The following is a 16,315-nucleotide window of genomic DNA, read 5'->3' as shown; positions in this document are numbered from 1 at the left end:
AAGGGCTGACTGACCCCTAATTCTCAGCTACAGCCATCTGTGGTGCTTTTGTGTTTTTGTTTTTCTTTAAAATCAGATTTGTATAATAGGATGAGCAACAACACAGTGGCTAAAGTTCCTGTTCAATATATACAAGCCAGGAATGGAAGAGAATAATTGGAGTGTTAGCCGTGCTGTATTAAGCTTAATTAAAACCGTTAGCACAGAGGTGTGGAACATCAGGATTTGAAGACAGAGGTAGCCCTGCCTCTGACCTACAGCCCTCTCTTTTTCCTTAGAGCACACAGAGACTTTCAAGCTTCACAGCTGGATTTTATTAAACAACAAAGGAGCATGGTAATTTTCAAATAAATTAAATTTCAGAAAAGAGATTTAGAGACAATGGCTGAAGGGATCTCAGAAGACACCAAAAGCAACTCATCCTTCTTTCTGCTTGCTTAGAGATTCCTTCCTTCAGCTTCAAGGCATGACTGCACCTGTTCTCAAGAACTTCCCTGAGGCAGTCACACAGGCCCTGTCTTCCTGGGTCTCCTTTTTCTTGAATCATACTTGGTTGTCCTTGGAGAAGTCTTCTGCCAGAGAGTTCCAGCTGACCCAGTGTACAAACTTGTACTTTCTACCACTCAGCTACATTCTTCCACAAGAAAAGATGACTGCTCTACTATCCCTACAGAAGGAGCATCCCTGGGGAAAGGAAGAGGAGGTGGCTGTTTCTCTAAGATAGTGTACCTGAAGAACTCCAAAAGGGGTATGTCTGAACTTGCCTTATGCCAAGTGACAGTCATTCCCCTGAAGATGGAATTATGGAAGAGCTTCTGTTGTTTAGATTGCAAAAGTTCTCATTTGTCAAGAGACAGGACTGAGCAATGTAACTACAAAAAAAAATAAATCAAACCCTTGGACTGTTGGGTTTCTTGTCTGGGCAGCCTGGTGAAGCAGGAAGAAGGAGCAAATCTGAAAGCTTAATGAGTACGTGGCATGAGGGAGCATCACACTGGTAAGAGGAGGCACCCACAGAGCATCAGGCCAATGAGGCCTTTGGAAAACATACAGGAGTGACTCCATCCAGCTTGCTTTCATGCTGCATGCAGCAGTGGCCAGAAAAGGCAGATGTCACAGCAGTCATCTGAGGATAACAGAAGATTCAAAAAACAATGTAAAGGTGGAAAGGAAAATAAGTATAAAGCTCCAGCAGCAACAAAAAACACCAAGTAACAGCTCCACGGATGGATGAAAATAGCTAAAGGTGCCCTTTGGAAGCAGTGAGGTAAAAGCCCAGCAATAAGGGCAGAAGATACTAGAGGGAGTGATCCAGAAGCTGATCAGGAATGCTATCCTAATCCAACAGTTTCACTGTCCTGGAGAATACTTACCTTATAAAGAAAAGCTTATGAACACACATCCAAGTATAAAAAGATCTTTCACACTGTAGACAAGGCTTAATGTCATCATGTCAATGTTTATGTATTTCAGCATCCATTTCTCTCATCCAGGAAGAATTTCATTTTACTAGTAATTCTTCCTGAAGCAAGGCAGTTTTGATACATTTTTGGAGCAGTGTGCTTGACTATGCAAAGGATTTATTTTATTCCTCTTACACCTTCCAATTTTACCGTATAGTAGCAAAAGGATGGAGGGAGATGAGGAGCAAAAACTACTCTCAAAGTCCTCAAGCTTCCAGTGTGGTGTGAACCAGCTCCAGGTGACTGCTCAGGTTGTAGTACTCGGCTGACCATCAGTCTCATCAGCAGCTGATTTGCCCAGGTTATTCCAAGTGCTGGAGTGACTCTCTTATCCACTACACTATACATAAAAACCAAAATAATTACAGATTTCTACATGGATTAATTTAATATTAGACATCTTAATTTCTGTTGTAACAAAATCACACTGGAACAAATTATCTGCTGTTTCTGTATTTACTTTTATTTGTTGTACTTAAAACTATAACTCTTTGAAGACAGTTTACAGGGTGTACTCACAAAACTACTCTATAGCAAGGGAACAACTGCAAGACAACTGGTTCTACACAGAATAATTCAGGCACTCTTGCAGGTACAGCCATGGTGAATACCTGCCTCTATCCTGATGGGTCCCCTCTTGTGATAGCAACATAGCAACAGAAAACCAGTTGAACTTAAAGCATTTGAAGTGTGTACCAGTTGGTCCTGGATTCCACTCAAAGATATACTTGGAAATGTTGGGCAGATACAACACTGTGTGCTTATTACTTCCAACACAAAATTTAAACCTTTTTTTTTTTTTTCCTGGAAAAAGTGCAATCTCTCCAGTGAAAGAATTACAAGATAACCAGAAAAAAAATAAATACTGAATCTTATCCTTGCTTTGTGTCAGTTTCTGAATCTGGAGGACATGTGCTTACTTCTTGCAACATGTTTAGCTAGCACCTAGCTTATCTAGTACAGCAAGATGACAAGATTCAAAGAAGAAAGATGTACATTTGAATCCTTTTCATTTATTGGTGTCAAGAGATACTCTTTTTTTTCTTTGTTAAGCAACTAACAAAACCAATTGATCAGGCTTGGTTGTTATGTTTTTTTTAAGTAGACAGAAAACGCCTTCAGTTATATCAGAGACAAGAGGAGATGCAAAAATACTCCTGTATCAGCAAGTACACCAGCCATTAACTGCAGGGAACTGTTCCCCTTAACTTGCTGATGAGGGGTGTAAGTGCATATGACACTTTCTTCCACTTTACAGCCCATTAGTTATTGCTGATCTCCAGTAAACACAGCATGGCTGGGTAAATGCACTACTGCCCTTAACAGCTCTGCTAATTTATATTGGAGTCACAGCAAATAGAAGTGAAATGCTGCTGTGTATGACATGGTCACATTTCTGTTGGGGGTGACTTACCTGCAACTGCACTGAGCAGCTTCTGACTCGCTCACTGCATCTGCCACCTAAAGCAGGAAAACAACATTTGAAGCTGACCTGGAGTCAATCTGTGTTTAGCAGAAGGGCAGAGAAGGGAATAAAGGCATGCAAATCCAAGTTATTGGATCACATATTAAGCCAAACTTGAAAACCCATATTCTTTTAGGGCAAACTAAAAGGGAGGTGTGAAGTATCATCTTGGTTTACAGTTCTACATCTATTAAGCCAGCTATAACTTTCATGAATCTAACTCCTACTGGATGCTTGGTTTAAAAGCAAACAAAAACAACCATTCCCTCAGTTGTTCCACAGCTGTAGATAGAAGGCACGGAAGCCCAAATCTCCACAAGGAAAAATTTTTTCACAGAAAGAGTGGTTAGACACTGGAATAGGCTGCCCAGGGAGGTGGTTGAGTCACCATCCCTGGATGTGTTGAAGGGTCATTTGAATGTGCTGTTGGTGGATACAGTTTAGGGGAGAAATTTGTAGAGCAGGGATGATGGTTGGACTAGGTGATCCCAAGGGTCTTTTCCAACTTGAATGGTTCTATGATTCTAAGGTGTCCTGCTGTCAATGGTTTCACTATGTTTGAAGGCCTGCTTAATGGAGCAATTTGCCTTTGACTACAACCTAGAAAAATCTACATCTCTTGACTCTCTGTTGTCTTGTAATGTCATGATTTTTTCCACAAAAATTCTTCACAAAGTACAGCTAATTAAGTTATAGGTGCTTCTGTAAATATAATGTATGGAATGCATTGCTTTAGAGCCACAATCTTCCTCAATGCTATTATGTTCACAGTTTTTTTCTGTAACTACAGGCTTGATATAACGAGTGACCTTCCACTAGAACAGTCTCGAAGGACCCTTTGTTAGCAAGTGGTCAGGCTGTTGTCTGTCAGTCAGACAGCGACCTCGTCTGTTGTGAGCCAGCACCAACACAAAATTCCCATCATGGGAAGGCAGATCTAAGAACCCCTCTTAAATCACTCTCTTTGCTTCCATGCTGAACCATTCCAAGGCAGATACTGGAAACATCTAGACTTGTCTTAACCTTCAATCAGATAGATCTTCTTTTGCCTGCTAGATGGGTCCTCAAAACCCTCAGGAAACAGGCAGAGAGCCTTTTTAAAATGCCCATGATCAGAGTATCCCAGAAGCTAACCTAGGATCTTGACTCCACTGGGTGGCTTCATAGTGTACATGCTGAGACACACAAACCTTTGCTTAACAAAGAGCAAAATCCAAACCATGACTGACAAGGAAAACAAATTGTCTCTACTGATACCAAAATTCAGAAAGCAGGTACAGGAAAAAGCAGAGTTCCTTAAAAGCTAGCTGACCCTATGAAGGATTATGGAACAAAAAAGAGTTGGTTAAAAAAAATCAGGAGTAACTGGAGGCTGAAATTTAAATTCTATGGGATCCTGATGGGAACCTTACTGAAACAAAAACACTGCATGTCTGGAAGCTGTTCAGGTCTCTGCTGTGTACAAATTCCAATGCACTCCCAGCTGTGGCAGCAAATATAAGGTTTTGCACACTGCCTGTTCTGCAGTTCTAGAGTTCCTCCTAGGGAGCAGAAACAAATCAAATAAATTTTTCACTCTGAGAACAATCAGTCATTGGAATAATCTCCTCAGGGAGTGGTGGATTCTGCAACACTGGAGACTTATCTGGACAGGATCCTGGACCATCTGGTACAGACTGTGCTGTTGCCAAGAAAGGTGGGACCAGATGATCCTTGAGCTCCCTTCCAACTCAGTATTCTGCTATTCAAATAGCAGTTGATATTTCTAGAACCTCTTTCTTCATGATACAGAATTATTCTTGTTTGTGACTTCCCAAGGTCAACTTTTCTCCCTACCCTCTTTCTTCTGCCATGAGAAGGAAATCTCAGAGTACTTATTCTAAGTACTAAGTCATGAGTACTTAGTCATTTGATGGAATGGCCTTCCAGAAAGGAAATTTCCCAACAGTGGCCTGCCTGCACATTTACCCACCGCTTTCCAAGGCAGCATTCCAAGTGTGGATGGTTCATCTCCAGCATTCACATGCTCCTTCTTTATGTGACTAGACCAAGAGTAGTGGCATGCTACTTCTACAGGACACAAGTAGTCTCTTGTCTACTTTCCTCAAAAGAATAATCTTTTTGAACTAGTATCATTTTGGCCTTTTTTTGTTCTGCTCAAGCCAGCCTGCTTGCATCATAATGCATTAGTAATCTCAGCAGTTACACAAAAATGCTGAACTACTCCAAAATGCAGCAAAGTCCCTGGTGTTTCACTGTTTCCTGTTGATGTGGAATATAACTGTGCATGCAGAGTTCCCAGGGGAATCCTGCTGGGGATGGCATTTGAAACTAGTAATAAGAATCCTGTTATCTTAGTTTGATGCTTTATGCAGTTGCAATACATATGTGTTTTCATTAGCTTTATCAGATAATCCTTGAGAACAGTCTATAAAAGCTTACATTATCTTACTGAATTTTGAGAAGTTAAATTTTAATGAAGTACACCAGTTTAAGTAAACTTCAGTTTCCATCAGTCATTAATGCTCAACGTTAAATACAACAGCAAGAAATCTGCCTACACAGATTCCCCTCCTGCCCCAACCATTTATTAAAGGGTCCCTATAAAATGAGAAGCAGGTTTGCCATCATACCTGATTAATGCACAGGATTGGAGTCCTGAATCTTGTGCTTAAACTGTGAAGCTGAGCTCCAAAGGTCTGCAAGTACCGAGCCTTCATGACAGAGTCGGAAACTCCAAATTCGCAGCGGAACAAAGCGGCAATAGAGTCGATGACCACCAGCCTCACCATGCCTCTGGAGAGCAGGAGGGAAATCCTCTGGGTAATGCAGTTGTGAAAGGTGTCCTACCACAGAATACAAACAGCCAGCTTAGTTCAAAAAGTTCAAATGATTTGTAAAATCAGGAGAGTAACTACAGGTCACATCGCCGAGACACGAGCTGATGGAGTTTCTGATCATCAGTTTGTGGATCTTTAAAGTCTCACCAGTAACCATCTTCTGCAAATCTCTTGCAGTCTTACCTTGAGTGAAAAAAATAGAGAGCAAACTGCAAGGCTGGTACCTGCAGCTCTGACTCAAATCTATGAGGTACTGACATTTCAAAACCTCAAGAATGCAATACTAAAGTCCTGAACTGCTCCTGCTTTGCAGGTTCTCACTGAAACACTGAGGACTCCAGACGAGAATCAAATGTTCAAAACAGAAGACAATGGTACTGTTCCACTAATGAAACATTGACAGTAACATACATAGTTGTTACACCAAATCCATACTGATCAAGAGTCTTATGAGTAGCTGCAATTTATAACCTCTCTATTAAAAAGTTTTATTAATTTAATATTTTGAAGCCACTAAACCATTTGAATTGCAGGAAGTTTAACAATCAAATATTTTGTGTGGTGCAACTTCTGTCACATAAGAATAACCATATTAGTCAGGAGAAAGGTCCTTGTAAGTCCAGCAGCTTGTCTTTAAAAGTGTGGTCTACAACAGCAGACTAGAAAGGAGAACAAGCTTACAGTAATAATCTCAGCTTCTGGCCCTCAGAAATGTCAATGTTGGCAAAAAAAAGCAGTAACGTGAGTTACAGTTCATCTGATTGGTGCCACTCTTTGTATCTCACAGCTCAGAGCTTATGTGCATCCAAAGTACAGATAATATCCTCCAGCATTCCACAACTTTTAAAACAAAATTGTAATTTTCAAATCTAAATTACAGTAAGATCTATTCCACTAAAGAAGCTGCTTTTTACAAAATCAATATTATCAAACTCAATGAAGTTGAGCCCTGGGAGCTGCAGTAAAACTAGTAGCAGTAAGTCTATTACCTTGGATTAAACCTAACGACTTAAAAAACCCCACTACATGATCCACTCAAAAAATATTAGTATTTATCTTTGAGTATCTTTCACAATAGAGTACTCATAGTTTTCTAACAGCAAAATGCAGAGATTAAGTAGTATTCATTACACATCTTAGTTTGCTTGTAGCCTCCTACACAAAAAAAAAAAACCAGTGGTTACTTGATTAGGAGGTTGTAGTCAGATGGTGTTGGCCCCTTCTCCCTAGTGACCAGCGATACAACAAGACAAAGTGGGGCTGGCCCCTTCTCCCTAGTGACCAGCGATACAAGACAAAGTGGGGCCAAATTGCACCAGGAGAGGTTCAGATTGGATATTAGGAAAAATTTCTTCACAGAAAGAGTGGTGAGGCATTGGAACAGGCTGCCCAGGGAGGTGGTGGAGGCACCATCCCTGGAGGTGTTCAAAAAACATGTAGACATGGTGCATCAGAAGATGGTTTAGTGGTCACAGGGGTGTAAGGCGGACAGCTGGACTTGATCATCTTGAAGGTCTTTTCCAACCTTGATGATTCTGTGATGACAGTGCAATAATTATATAGTCCCTACTTATGCTACTACTTACTAGGTCTGCTGCATGTTCAACAAAAATACTGTTTCCAAACTTGATCTTCTGTATGATTTCAGCTGGAACATCTGCACGCAGCTTATGCTGTTGATCGATGAGTTGTTGCAGACGTTTACTTGGGAAGACATCTTCTGTGCAAATGTAGACAGCTCCTAGGGACAAGGAAACCTCCTGTTATTACAACAGGCCTTTTACACATGCAGCTTTCTTAACAGCTGAAAAAAAGGAATGCATTCTGCACTAAAAACCAGACAGATGTACCTGGAAATTCGTGTTACTTTTTTTATTTTTACAGCCCTAGTGCATCAATGATGAACAACTAAAAAACCCACTCCTATGACTTTCCTGGAGTTGCCAGGTTCTTTTTTTTGGTGCCTGCAGACACAATGCAGACACTCCTCTCCACTAGGTAACACTTGTTCTGCACAGCTGTGCAACACCTGGCTGCCAACCCAGGTGATTACAAGTAGCATCATTTATCCAAACCACAAAGGGAGTGATCCCACAGTTGGCCTGTTTTGGTCAGAAATCCAAAACACCACACTATACTATGAAGAAAATTAACTATCCCAGCCTAAACCAGTACAACTAGTATCTCACTAGTTGTACTGATTTTACTCACTGTTTTAAATTTTCTTAGTTTCAAATTTACATATGGAGGGGGTACTTATTGCCATAATCTGTAAACTAGTTTAAAGAGGATTAGTCATCCAATCTCAGTCCAATTAAGGCTTCCAGAAAATGGTGGATTAGATAAAAAGCATTACACTTCAACTACATTACTGTCAGTGATGCCTTTATATTTTTACTGTGGTTTCTGGTTAACAAGTATGCATTATTGCAGGGAAAATTAACCATACACATCAAAGATGTTGGGGAAAGAAAATGGAAATACATGCAGTATTTTCTTTATTAAAAAAATGGTTGCTGTTATAGCAGAACAAGCCGGAATTATCAGCTAATACTTACAGGGTTACATCTAAGGATTAAGACCACTCACTAGAGTGGCTAAAGCTGCTATCAGAGCTTGGCAGCTGATGTGCTTGGCAACATGAGACACCCTGAACATTTCCACCCCAATGGTCCATCTCTATGCTGACTCTCAAGGGAGCACAAAGTCCCATTTCCAGATGCAACTTCCAAACCCTCTATTTTTTCCACTAAAAAAACATGAAACTATATATAATAACAAAAACTCAGAGATCTCTGGATTGGATCACATAAAATTAATGGTTACTTCACCAATAAAAATATTTTGCTGATGGACACCTGTAAAACACAGGATACTGAATTCTGAGAATCTTCTGTCTTAGACAAAGATGAGTCAAAGCCTAATTTTATTTAGGCCTAAACTTCCATCTTCAGCTTAACTCTCCCTAGCCCCACCATAAATTCTTCATAAATCACCCTACTTTATATGTGAAACATTTACAAAACAATATTTTTCCAAAACACAGTTTTCATTTTAAATACTTAGAAAGCTATCAGGTAAAGCAAAAACTTACCTGTGCCCAATAATTAAAAATAAATATTGTCTTTGACAGGTGAGAATTAAAGACCTTCCCCAATTATTAACACATGGAAAATTACTTCTTCATCATCCACATCTTCCATAAGAGTTATTGAAATGTTTCCACAGCTTGTGTTGCTATTCTACCTAATAACACATTCAAATTATACTTTGGCTCCTTTTTACTCTCCTTGCCCCTGGCAGCCAATAGCATTTATCACTAAAATATTCAGTCTTTAATCTTAATTCCCTATTTAATTATGTACGTACTAATGTCAGAGGGAACCAAGGGTTGTCAGCAGTTTACACCATCTGACAGGGAATAAGGACTACTGTAAAGATTACTGATCAGAGCAGTCATGATCTGATCACTATTCCTCAACAAAACCTACGAAGTTGAATCATTAACATTTTCTGTACTTCCCCCACTTTCTTCCAGGCATTTAAGTGGACAGAACTCTGAATTCTTAACTGTCTTCAGTAACTACAACTGAAGCCATACACAGCATCTGTAGGTACAGATAAGCACATATATATATATATACACACACACACATAAATTTCCATCAGCAAAGAAGGAAAATAAATAAGAGCAAATAATTCTACAGTCACTTGAATCCATTAAGTTTACAGTGACAGCAGCAGCTTGTTTAACACTATCTGAACTTGTATGAAGCTCAGGAAAGGAATACACAGTAAACTATTAATTATATCACTTAACTGCTTAAGGCTTTTAAAATAGTTAATTATTAAATAGTTAATTAGGTGAACCTTAACTTTGACTATTTCCCTATGTTAATTTCTCCTAATTGGACTAATTTTCATATCACTCTCCAGCTTGACACTGACAGATGAATATGAAACAGGCAGGTGAGTATCTCTACCAAGAGCAGTTCATGCACTTCTAACCAGATTTTCAGTTTCACGACTTTTAAAAAGCCAGTAAGTCAAGAAAAATCTCTAATTACAAATTTGACTGTACATGTAGCACCAATACTCCCTCAGATAAGCCAATTAAGCCTTGCAACACACCACAAAACTGAAAATCATTAAGGTGCAAATTCAAAATCAAGTAATCAAAGAAAGAAATAAAGAAAGCCCACTGTAATATGCAGCTTCCTTAAGCTCAGGTGCCTTCTGAATTTAACAATAACAAAAGCTTTGCTAACTTGTATTAGTCTACTAACTTAACAGTTCCAGAAGGAAAATATTCTGGACTTCTCCACCACCATTCTCACCCACAGCTGATTGCCTTTGCACAGCATTGCCTAATTCTGAAAGACAGGACTTCTTTACTGTGAATCCTGGTTACAGGATGCTAAGAATCAGGCCTGCCTTATGCAGCACAACCCTTATCCTCCTCTTGGTTTACTTAAAAAGGATGGAGTCTGTTACTTGAGACTTTATGGTTATTGCTTCTTCAAATGCAGATTTGCATTTCTAGATAGATTGGTGCTCCATTGATCAGGTAATTGTATTTTGATCCAGGGTTATTGCAACATTCAAGACACTTCAAAACAGAAAACCTGAAAAACTTCTTGAAAAAATGTATTTTTTTCCAAAAAATCTGAAGAAAAAGGAACAAAAAATTATCCTAAAGATCTCTGCAGATAATTTCAGTATAGCAATAAGAACAGTGATAGGAACAAACACAAGGCAAAAGCATAAGAGTATAAAATGTTCAGGAAATCTTGCTGCATTACAAACATGCAGCAGTTGTGGCCCAGTTTCACATTTATAGCTGATGAACAAGTAAATCAAGGCAAAGAAGGTAATCCTACAGCTGTAACACCTGCAGGCAAAAAATAACTGGAGAGGCAAAAAACTGGTCTCTCTGCTCCACTGGTCCAGCAAGCCAGATTTAAAATTCCTAGTCAATAGATACACAGTGTCCCCTTCATAAAATCATGACAGCAACTTTAAAGTTCAAGTGAACACATTGATTCTGGTGTTTGTTTTTTTTTTTTTTTAAGTGAAACACTTGTAAAAAAAATTTAATCAAGGCCAATTTCTTCTTGAAAACAGTTCCACTTTTTAAAGACTATCTCCTGCCTTAGTTGTTCAGTAAATACCTGCATTCAGCCACCTGCCAACCTGCTACTCTGCTGTAACACTTCTTTGACACCAGTTAAATCCACTGCAGCAGACACTGTACTCCAAGTACATAATTGGTCCACTTGTGATTTCTCCAAAATAAACAGTGGAGCAACCTTTTCTTCCTTTAAGTGCTGCTCATTTAATAAACAATAATGTAATTTTCATCTTGGACTTTAAGAGAGCTAACCCACAGGCTACATCAGATGAACTCTGCCTTAAAATTTGAGTTTCACAGTACAATCAGAGTGACATTTTCTCCTGTTGGACCTTCATCAAACTGCTTTGGCTTTTGTTCATGCTCTTCAGTTTGAGCCACATTAAAACATTTTATTAACAAGAATAGACATCCATGCTTTAAAAATACAGGAGGTGATTCATGACAAAGTTACAAGAGCTAGAAAAGACAAAAATCAGTATTAAAGACTGATGTCTAATTATCAGGCAAAAGCACTTAATATTCACATAGCTGTATAGATAAGTGAATTGTCATGGCCTAAATAAAAAGAGGAGACTATGACAACAGAAACAGGAAAGCCTATGGCATTGTGCTACAGTTTATTAGGGAGCTGTCAACACTGACAGCAAGGCTGGAGTCAGGGTAGTTACCACCTTTGAGAAAGAAGCTGAGAGACATTCTCAAGAAGTCAGTTGTCCTCAGTGATTATATAAGCACCTTTCCTCACAGGTCCACAAAGGCAAACAGAAACCAGCTACTTCATCAAATCCCAGTGCTTTACTGTGATTTAGGCTGATCAAATGTTATGCTGGTTCCTGACCAAAAACCACCCTAAAACTAAACAACCAAAAAGAAAAAAAAATACTACACAACACACCCTCAAGGAAGAATGAATTTTGAGTCCCATGAACATGATCTGTCACACACCAAACCAGCTTGTTACCAAGAATCAGTAGCAAGCATTTTTTTCTAATTCAGAATTCTAATATGGATATGAATTTGTCACATTATATTAATGTATTATTTATGAATATGGGCATATAAAATTAATTCAGTCAACACGCAATGGACCATAACTGACATTCTTAGAATGGCAGAAAGACAACCTTGGGGCAAAGGATGTCCTGATTTGGTTTTTTTTGTTGTTGTTTTTTTGTTGTTTTTTTTTGCTGTCAACCTCCTAGCATTGTGAATTGTAAACAAGATTAGCACTAAGTCAAATGAAGTAAATACACAATACATCTATATTGTCTAAAGAAGTGTCCTTCAACATCAGCATCTGAGAGAAGTTTCCAGCACTAAAAAACCAAAACAACCCACCATAATTTTAAAACATTAGCAAAGTTGTAGCACAGATTAATCTTCTATTGGTGGTGCTGGACTTCTGTGATAGTTACTAAGCATTTTTGCTCTACTCAAGGTTCCTAAAGAATGAAATTCCTCTTCCTTAACGTAAGCTTTTAATTCCTGTATTTCTCATATGACACTCAACACAACCCTTACTTATGGACTGCAGAGAAATTAAGTTTAATTTTCTAAGTGCTGTGCAAACACTACCTGCTGCTCTGACTGTATGCAGTGTAACATATGGCAGGACCACACACTGAGAGGAAAGAACTACAGGAATTTGGATTCCACCACTCCCTTAGCTCTCCAACTCCTGAAGCAGAATATTTCCACCTATAGCTTCTAGATCCTCAAAAGCTCTGTTCTCTCAGCTCATCCAAAATGCTCTGGTTCTCTCACAGGAGCATTGATACGTTGGCAAATCTTTTCTGTCTTCCACTTTGGACTGGGTAGATGGGGAACACAGACGTGACAAAGCCACCGTAGGCACCAAGTGTGAGGTGCATAAGAACCATCTCCAAACCCAAACAGTGACAAGCCTTGAAGCCTTACAAGGAAGATTCTAGTCTGGCACTAGAAAGCCATTAGGATGTTGGGCACCTTCTGTACTCAGTTGCTTTGTTCCTTTCTTTCAACATCAACAGGGAAAACTGCTGAGGCATAAATAAAAATGTATTTGCATTCAAACTATTTGCAGCAACATATGAAGGAATCAAAAACATGTATTTCCTTCTGCTCTGATTAATGACATAACTTGGAGCAAAGTAATGAAAGCTACAGGCTAATTACTGCCCTTAAAGTAAGATCTTAATTTGAACATTCCATGATTTTTTTTACATGGGTGGATAAAGTACAAAAAATAATTAAGTTGCCCCACAATGAACCACCAACAAGCTACCAAATTAAACCCAGTGCTGCATGGCAGGAAGAACAAGATCACAGCCAAAACACACCAAAGGCAGACTTCCCAGGAGCTGAATTCTCAGAAGTGACACAAATTTCACCCCTTTCTAAAACAGTGTATTATACTCAAAATAAAATATCATTACTTAGATTAATGTGACTGACTTTAAAAAAAAAATACTCAAACCAAAGAATAAACCTTCATACTCTGGCAAAACCAGGAAAATCACAGGTACAAAACAATGTCAACTTTCTTCAATTAGATTTCCATTCATTTTAGTCTGTAAATCACTTTAATTATTGTTAACAAACTATTCTCCTGAATTTGAAACCCCCACCGAGGGAATATATACCACATACCCAAGATGTTTGTGGAAAATTATCTGCCAAGCTGTTTTGCTGGGGTAGTTACCTGAGGAGTCAGAAAGTACTTCTGAAAGCAACACTTCTCATGTATTGTTTACTTCTTGACACTTCTCATGTCTGCTCTAAGCCACAGTGGCAGGCAGGTAAACAACAGCCACCAGTAATTTTGTATTAAATGATGTTGTGATGCATGGCATCTGCACAGCCTGCTCTTCTCCCTACAAAGATGCATTGCTAACTAGTTCACTACTAGAGCTGCAGAAGGGCAAGACATGCACTGAATGTTTGCATCTACTTTGATGCACTGATGAGGTCCTTAAAGACAGCGTATTCTCCCAAATGGCAAATGAATCCACAGTTACATGTCAGTACTTACCAGACTCTAATCCACCATACTTGTAAGGATACTGCACACAAAGGCACAGCTGTAAACTAATCTGAGTCTTCCCAGCAGAACTCTCCCCAGCAAGTTCTGTGATTCCCACTAAAGGAATGCCACCTTTTAACAAGTTATTGAGTACTGGACATCCTAGGCTCAGCTTCTGGTGTTGGGAGGTGAGCTGATCTTTATCTTGGTAGAGCTGAAATGCTGCAGTGTCCAGATTTAAAAAAACAATTAAAAAGAATAAAAAATAATCATTTATTATCTTTCTAACACACAATGACACAAACTAGAGGCTGCATACCAGCTTTGTATCTACAAGGAATGCTTTCTTGGTTGATGGGAGACTTTTCTAACTCATCTTGGACTTCCCCACCTCCCTTTCCCCACAAAGCCTACTAACTGAAAATCTGTTCAAAAATTGATGAGTTCACACTGAGCCCTTTCCACATTTGTTTTTTTTCTTTCTCTGCCACTAAGGATGCTCCATGGAAAGCTATATTCTGGGAAAATACTGCCTGCAAGGTTCAAGCACAGCAGTTTTGGAAATGGAAAACTACAGCATAGCAGGCAACTGGCCAAGGCCTGAAGATACATGCAAATCACAAGAAAATAAATTCTAAGTACAGAGCTGCCATGAAACACTTGTACATGAGGAGCTATTAGGTCCTGCTTGGTTTGGAATGAGGTACTTGAATCTACTCAGTTTATATAGTTTTCAGTACATCATATAAGTTTTTCAACTAGTCTTAGTCCAAAAAGGGAAGGCAATATTATTTTTTTTTCCCCTCTAATCAAGTTTTCCAGACTGGAGAATTATTTGTGCCCTGTTTCAAGCAAGCTTGATCCTGTATGACACACATCCACTTCCCTCTACCTGCAAGGTCCCAGAGGAGCTGTCCTTAGGGTAGTTAATTCACTACAGCATAACTAAAACACTTGCCTTTTCACTTTCAGAATCACATTACTGTGTCAATGAGGAGCTGAAAACCTATCTTCTCCCAGTGACAATATTTTAAGATTTCAACAGAGCAGGTTTCTTGTATTGACTACATTACCTGTAAGCATACTACTTCTCCTCAGTGTGTGAGAGACTGTTTTCAGTAAGCACTGTACATCTGCACTGGACAATTTCATCAATCTTTGCAAGTCTGCTCCAGAAAGATTTAAAACCTCTTTTATTGATTTTATGTCAGCTGAAATTAGAAGAATATTTATAAATACTTTTGGCTGGATTACAGTCTTATGTGCAAAAGAAAAAGTTTTCCCACTTTCTACTACTCATTTAGTTGAATTTGTAAGCTGGGCAGGGAACATTTATTTTGAATGTATCAACACATGCTATAAAACTGGAAAACTATTATTAAAGCATGGGGAAAAGCCATCACTTCTAATAATTCAAGGAACTCATGCATTAAATACTTAAATCACATTTCTGAAATGTTACTGTAGATCTACAGGTTTCCAGCCACAAACACACAATTATGTAAGGGAAGACACTAAGGTAACAAATCTATTAGAAAGACATTGGCAAATTAAGTCACCTTTCTTAAGGGCAGCAATTACTTTAGGGTTCAAGTCAAACTGGTCCCAGTCCATTTCTTGATACAGCACTGGAGGGAACGATCCGTTATTAACATGGGTTTTACCAGACACACCTGCAACAAAAAATAAGCATCATTCAATATGAAAAGCCTGTAGGAATATGCTTTTTTTATTTTAAGAATATATTTAGGTTACCTTAGAAAAGTAACAATGATTCAGCACATGGGCAGAAGTCTTCTCAGATGGCTGTTGACATAGATGCTGTGAGAGGGTTCACCCAGTAATGCTGCAGTTCCATAGAGCTTCTGCTCTGGATGGAATTCCCACATCCTCTGGACAGAAAAAAATAAGGCTCTCAGCCATGTGCAACTTGGGATGTTCCAGGACTATCCGTCCATGGGATAGCCACATCCAGTTGGATTAGCTAGAAGCAAATTTACTGTTAAAGCATTAAAACCGAATTCTTTCTTATCACAGCATTAAACACTCTTCCTAACACCGATCTGCACCGGTGGGTTGGTCACAGTTTATGCAGATCCTCTCTCGGAGGGATTGCAGCAGGCGTGGGGGAGTTAAACAAGAGTGCGTGGCTTCATTCTCAGTCCCTCTTTCGACACGGGGGGAGAAGTCGCCACGGCTGCTCAGCAGGGCCCGGGCGCGGTTACTCTTCAAGCAACACTCCCTCCAAGCAGCATTTCGGACCAGGGCTGAAAACCCGAAACTCACTGAAATGAATCACGACGGTGACGAGCTCTGACCGGAGCAGCTCCAGGCCGTTCTGTGCCCTCCCTGGCGCGGAGCTGCTCCATCGCCGGGCCCGGGGGCCCGGGCAGAGCGGGGCACCCGGAGTGA

General features: G+C 39.4%; 2 protein-coding genes across 2 annotated transcripts in view; one reads left to right on the top strand and one right to left on the bottom strand.

The window, feature by feature from the left end:
• Window positions 1–1,580: 1,580 nt before the first annotated feature.
• XRCC3 (X-ray repair complementing defective repair in Chinese hamster cells 3) lies at window positions 1,581–15,525 on the bottom strand. Its single transcript, XM_010008149.1, has 7 exons — window positions 15,463–15,525; window positions 14,977–15,114; window positions 13,913–14,125; window positions 7,355–7,509; window positions 5,562–5,774; window positions 2,878–2,924; window positions 1,581–1,803 (listed from the first exon to the last, which is right to left on the bottom strand). The coding sequence occupies exons 1-7, from the start codon at window positions 15,515–15,517 to the stop codon at window positions 1,581–1,583; spliced, it is 1,044 nt and encodes a 347-aa protein (XP_010006451.1). The 5' UTR covers window positions 15,518–15,525.
• A 180-nt stretch (window positions 15,526–15,705) lies between these two features.
• ZFYVE21 (zinc finger, FYVE domain containing 21) overlaps window positions 15,706–16,315 on the top strand; it is a 17,114-nt gene continuing 16,504 nt past the window's right edge. The window contains exon 1 of the mRNA XM_010008165.1: window positions 15,706–15,726. Coding sequence (XP_010006467.1) covers window positions 15,706–15,726 — 21 coding nt within the window. The remainder of the gene's footprint in view (window positions 15,727–16,315) is intronic.

The sequence above is a fragment of the Chaetura pelagica genome, unplaced genomic scaffold, assembly GCF_000747805.2.
Source record: "Chaetura pelagica isolate M959 unplaced genomic scaffold, ChaPel_1.0 scaffold242, whole genome shotgun sequence".
Classification (NCBI taxonomy): domain Eukaryota; kingdom Metazoa; phylum Chordata; class Aves; order Apodiformes; family Apodidae; genus Chaetura; species Chaetura pelagica.
The sequence above is the reverse complement of the archived record's forward strand: the minus strand, read 5'-3'. Positions and strand labels throughout refer to the sequence as shown.

Bases quoted from the DNA above. Each gene is read 5' to 3' on its own strand.
- XRCC3 (XM_010008149.1), bottom strand. From the start codon at position 15,517: ATGGACTGGGACCAGTTTGACTTGAACCCTAAAGTAATTGCTGCCCTT. The intron at 7,510-13,912 runs GTAAGTACTGAC...CCTTGTCCCTAG, and splicing joins GTATGGTGGATTAGAGTCTG to GAGCTGTCTACATTTGCACA. The intron at 2,925-5,561 runs GTATGATGGCAA...TTCCTGCTTTAG, and splicing joins CAATCCTGTGCATTAATCAG to GTGGCAGATGCAGTGAGCGA.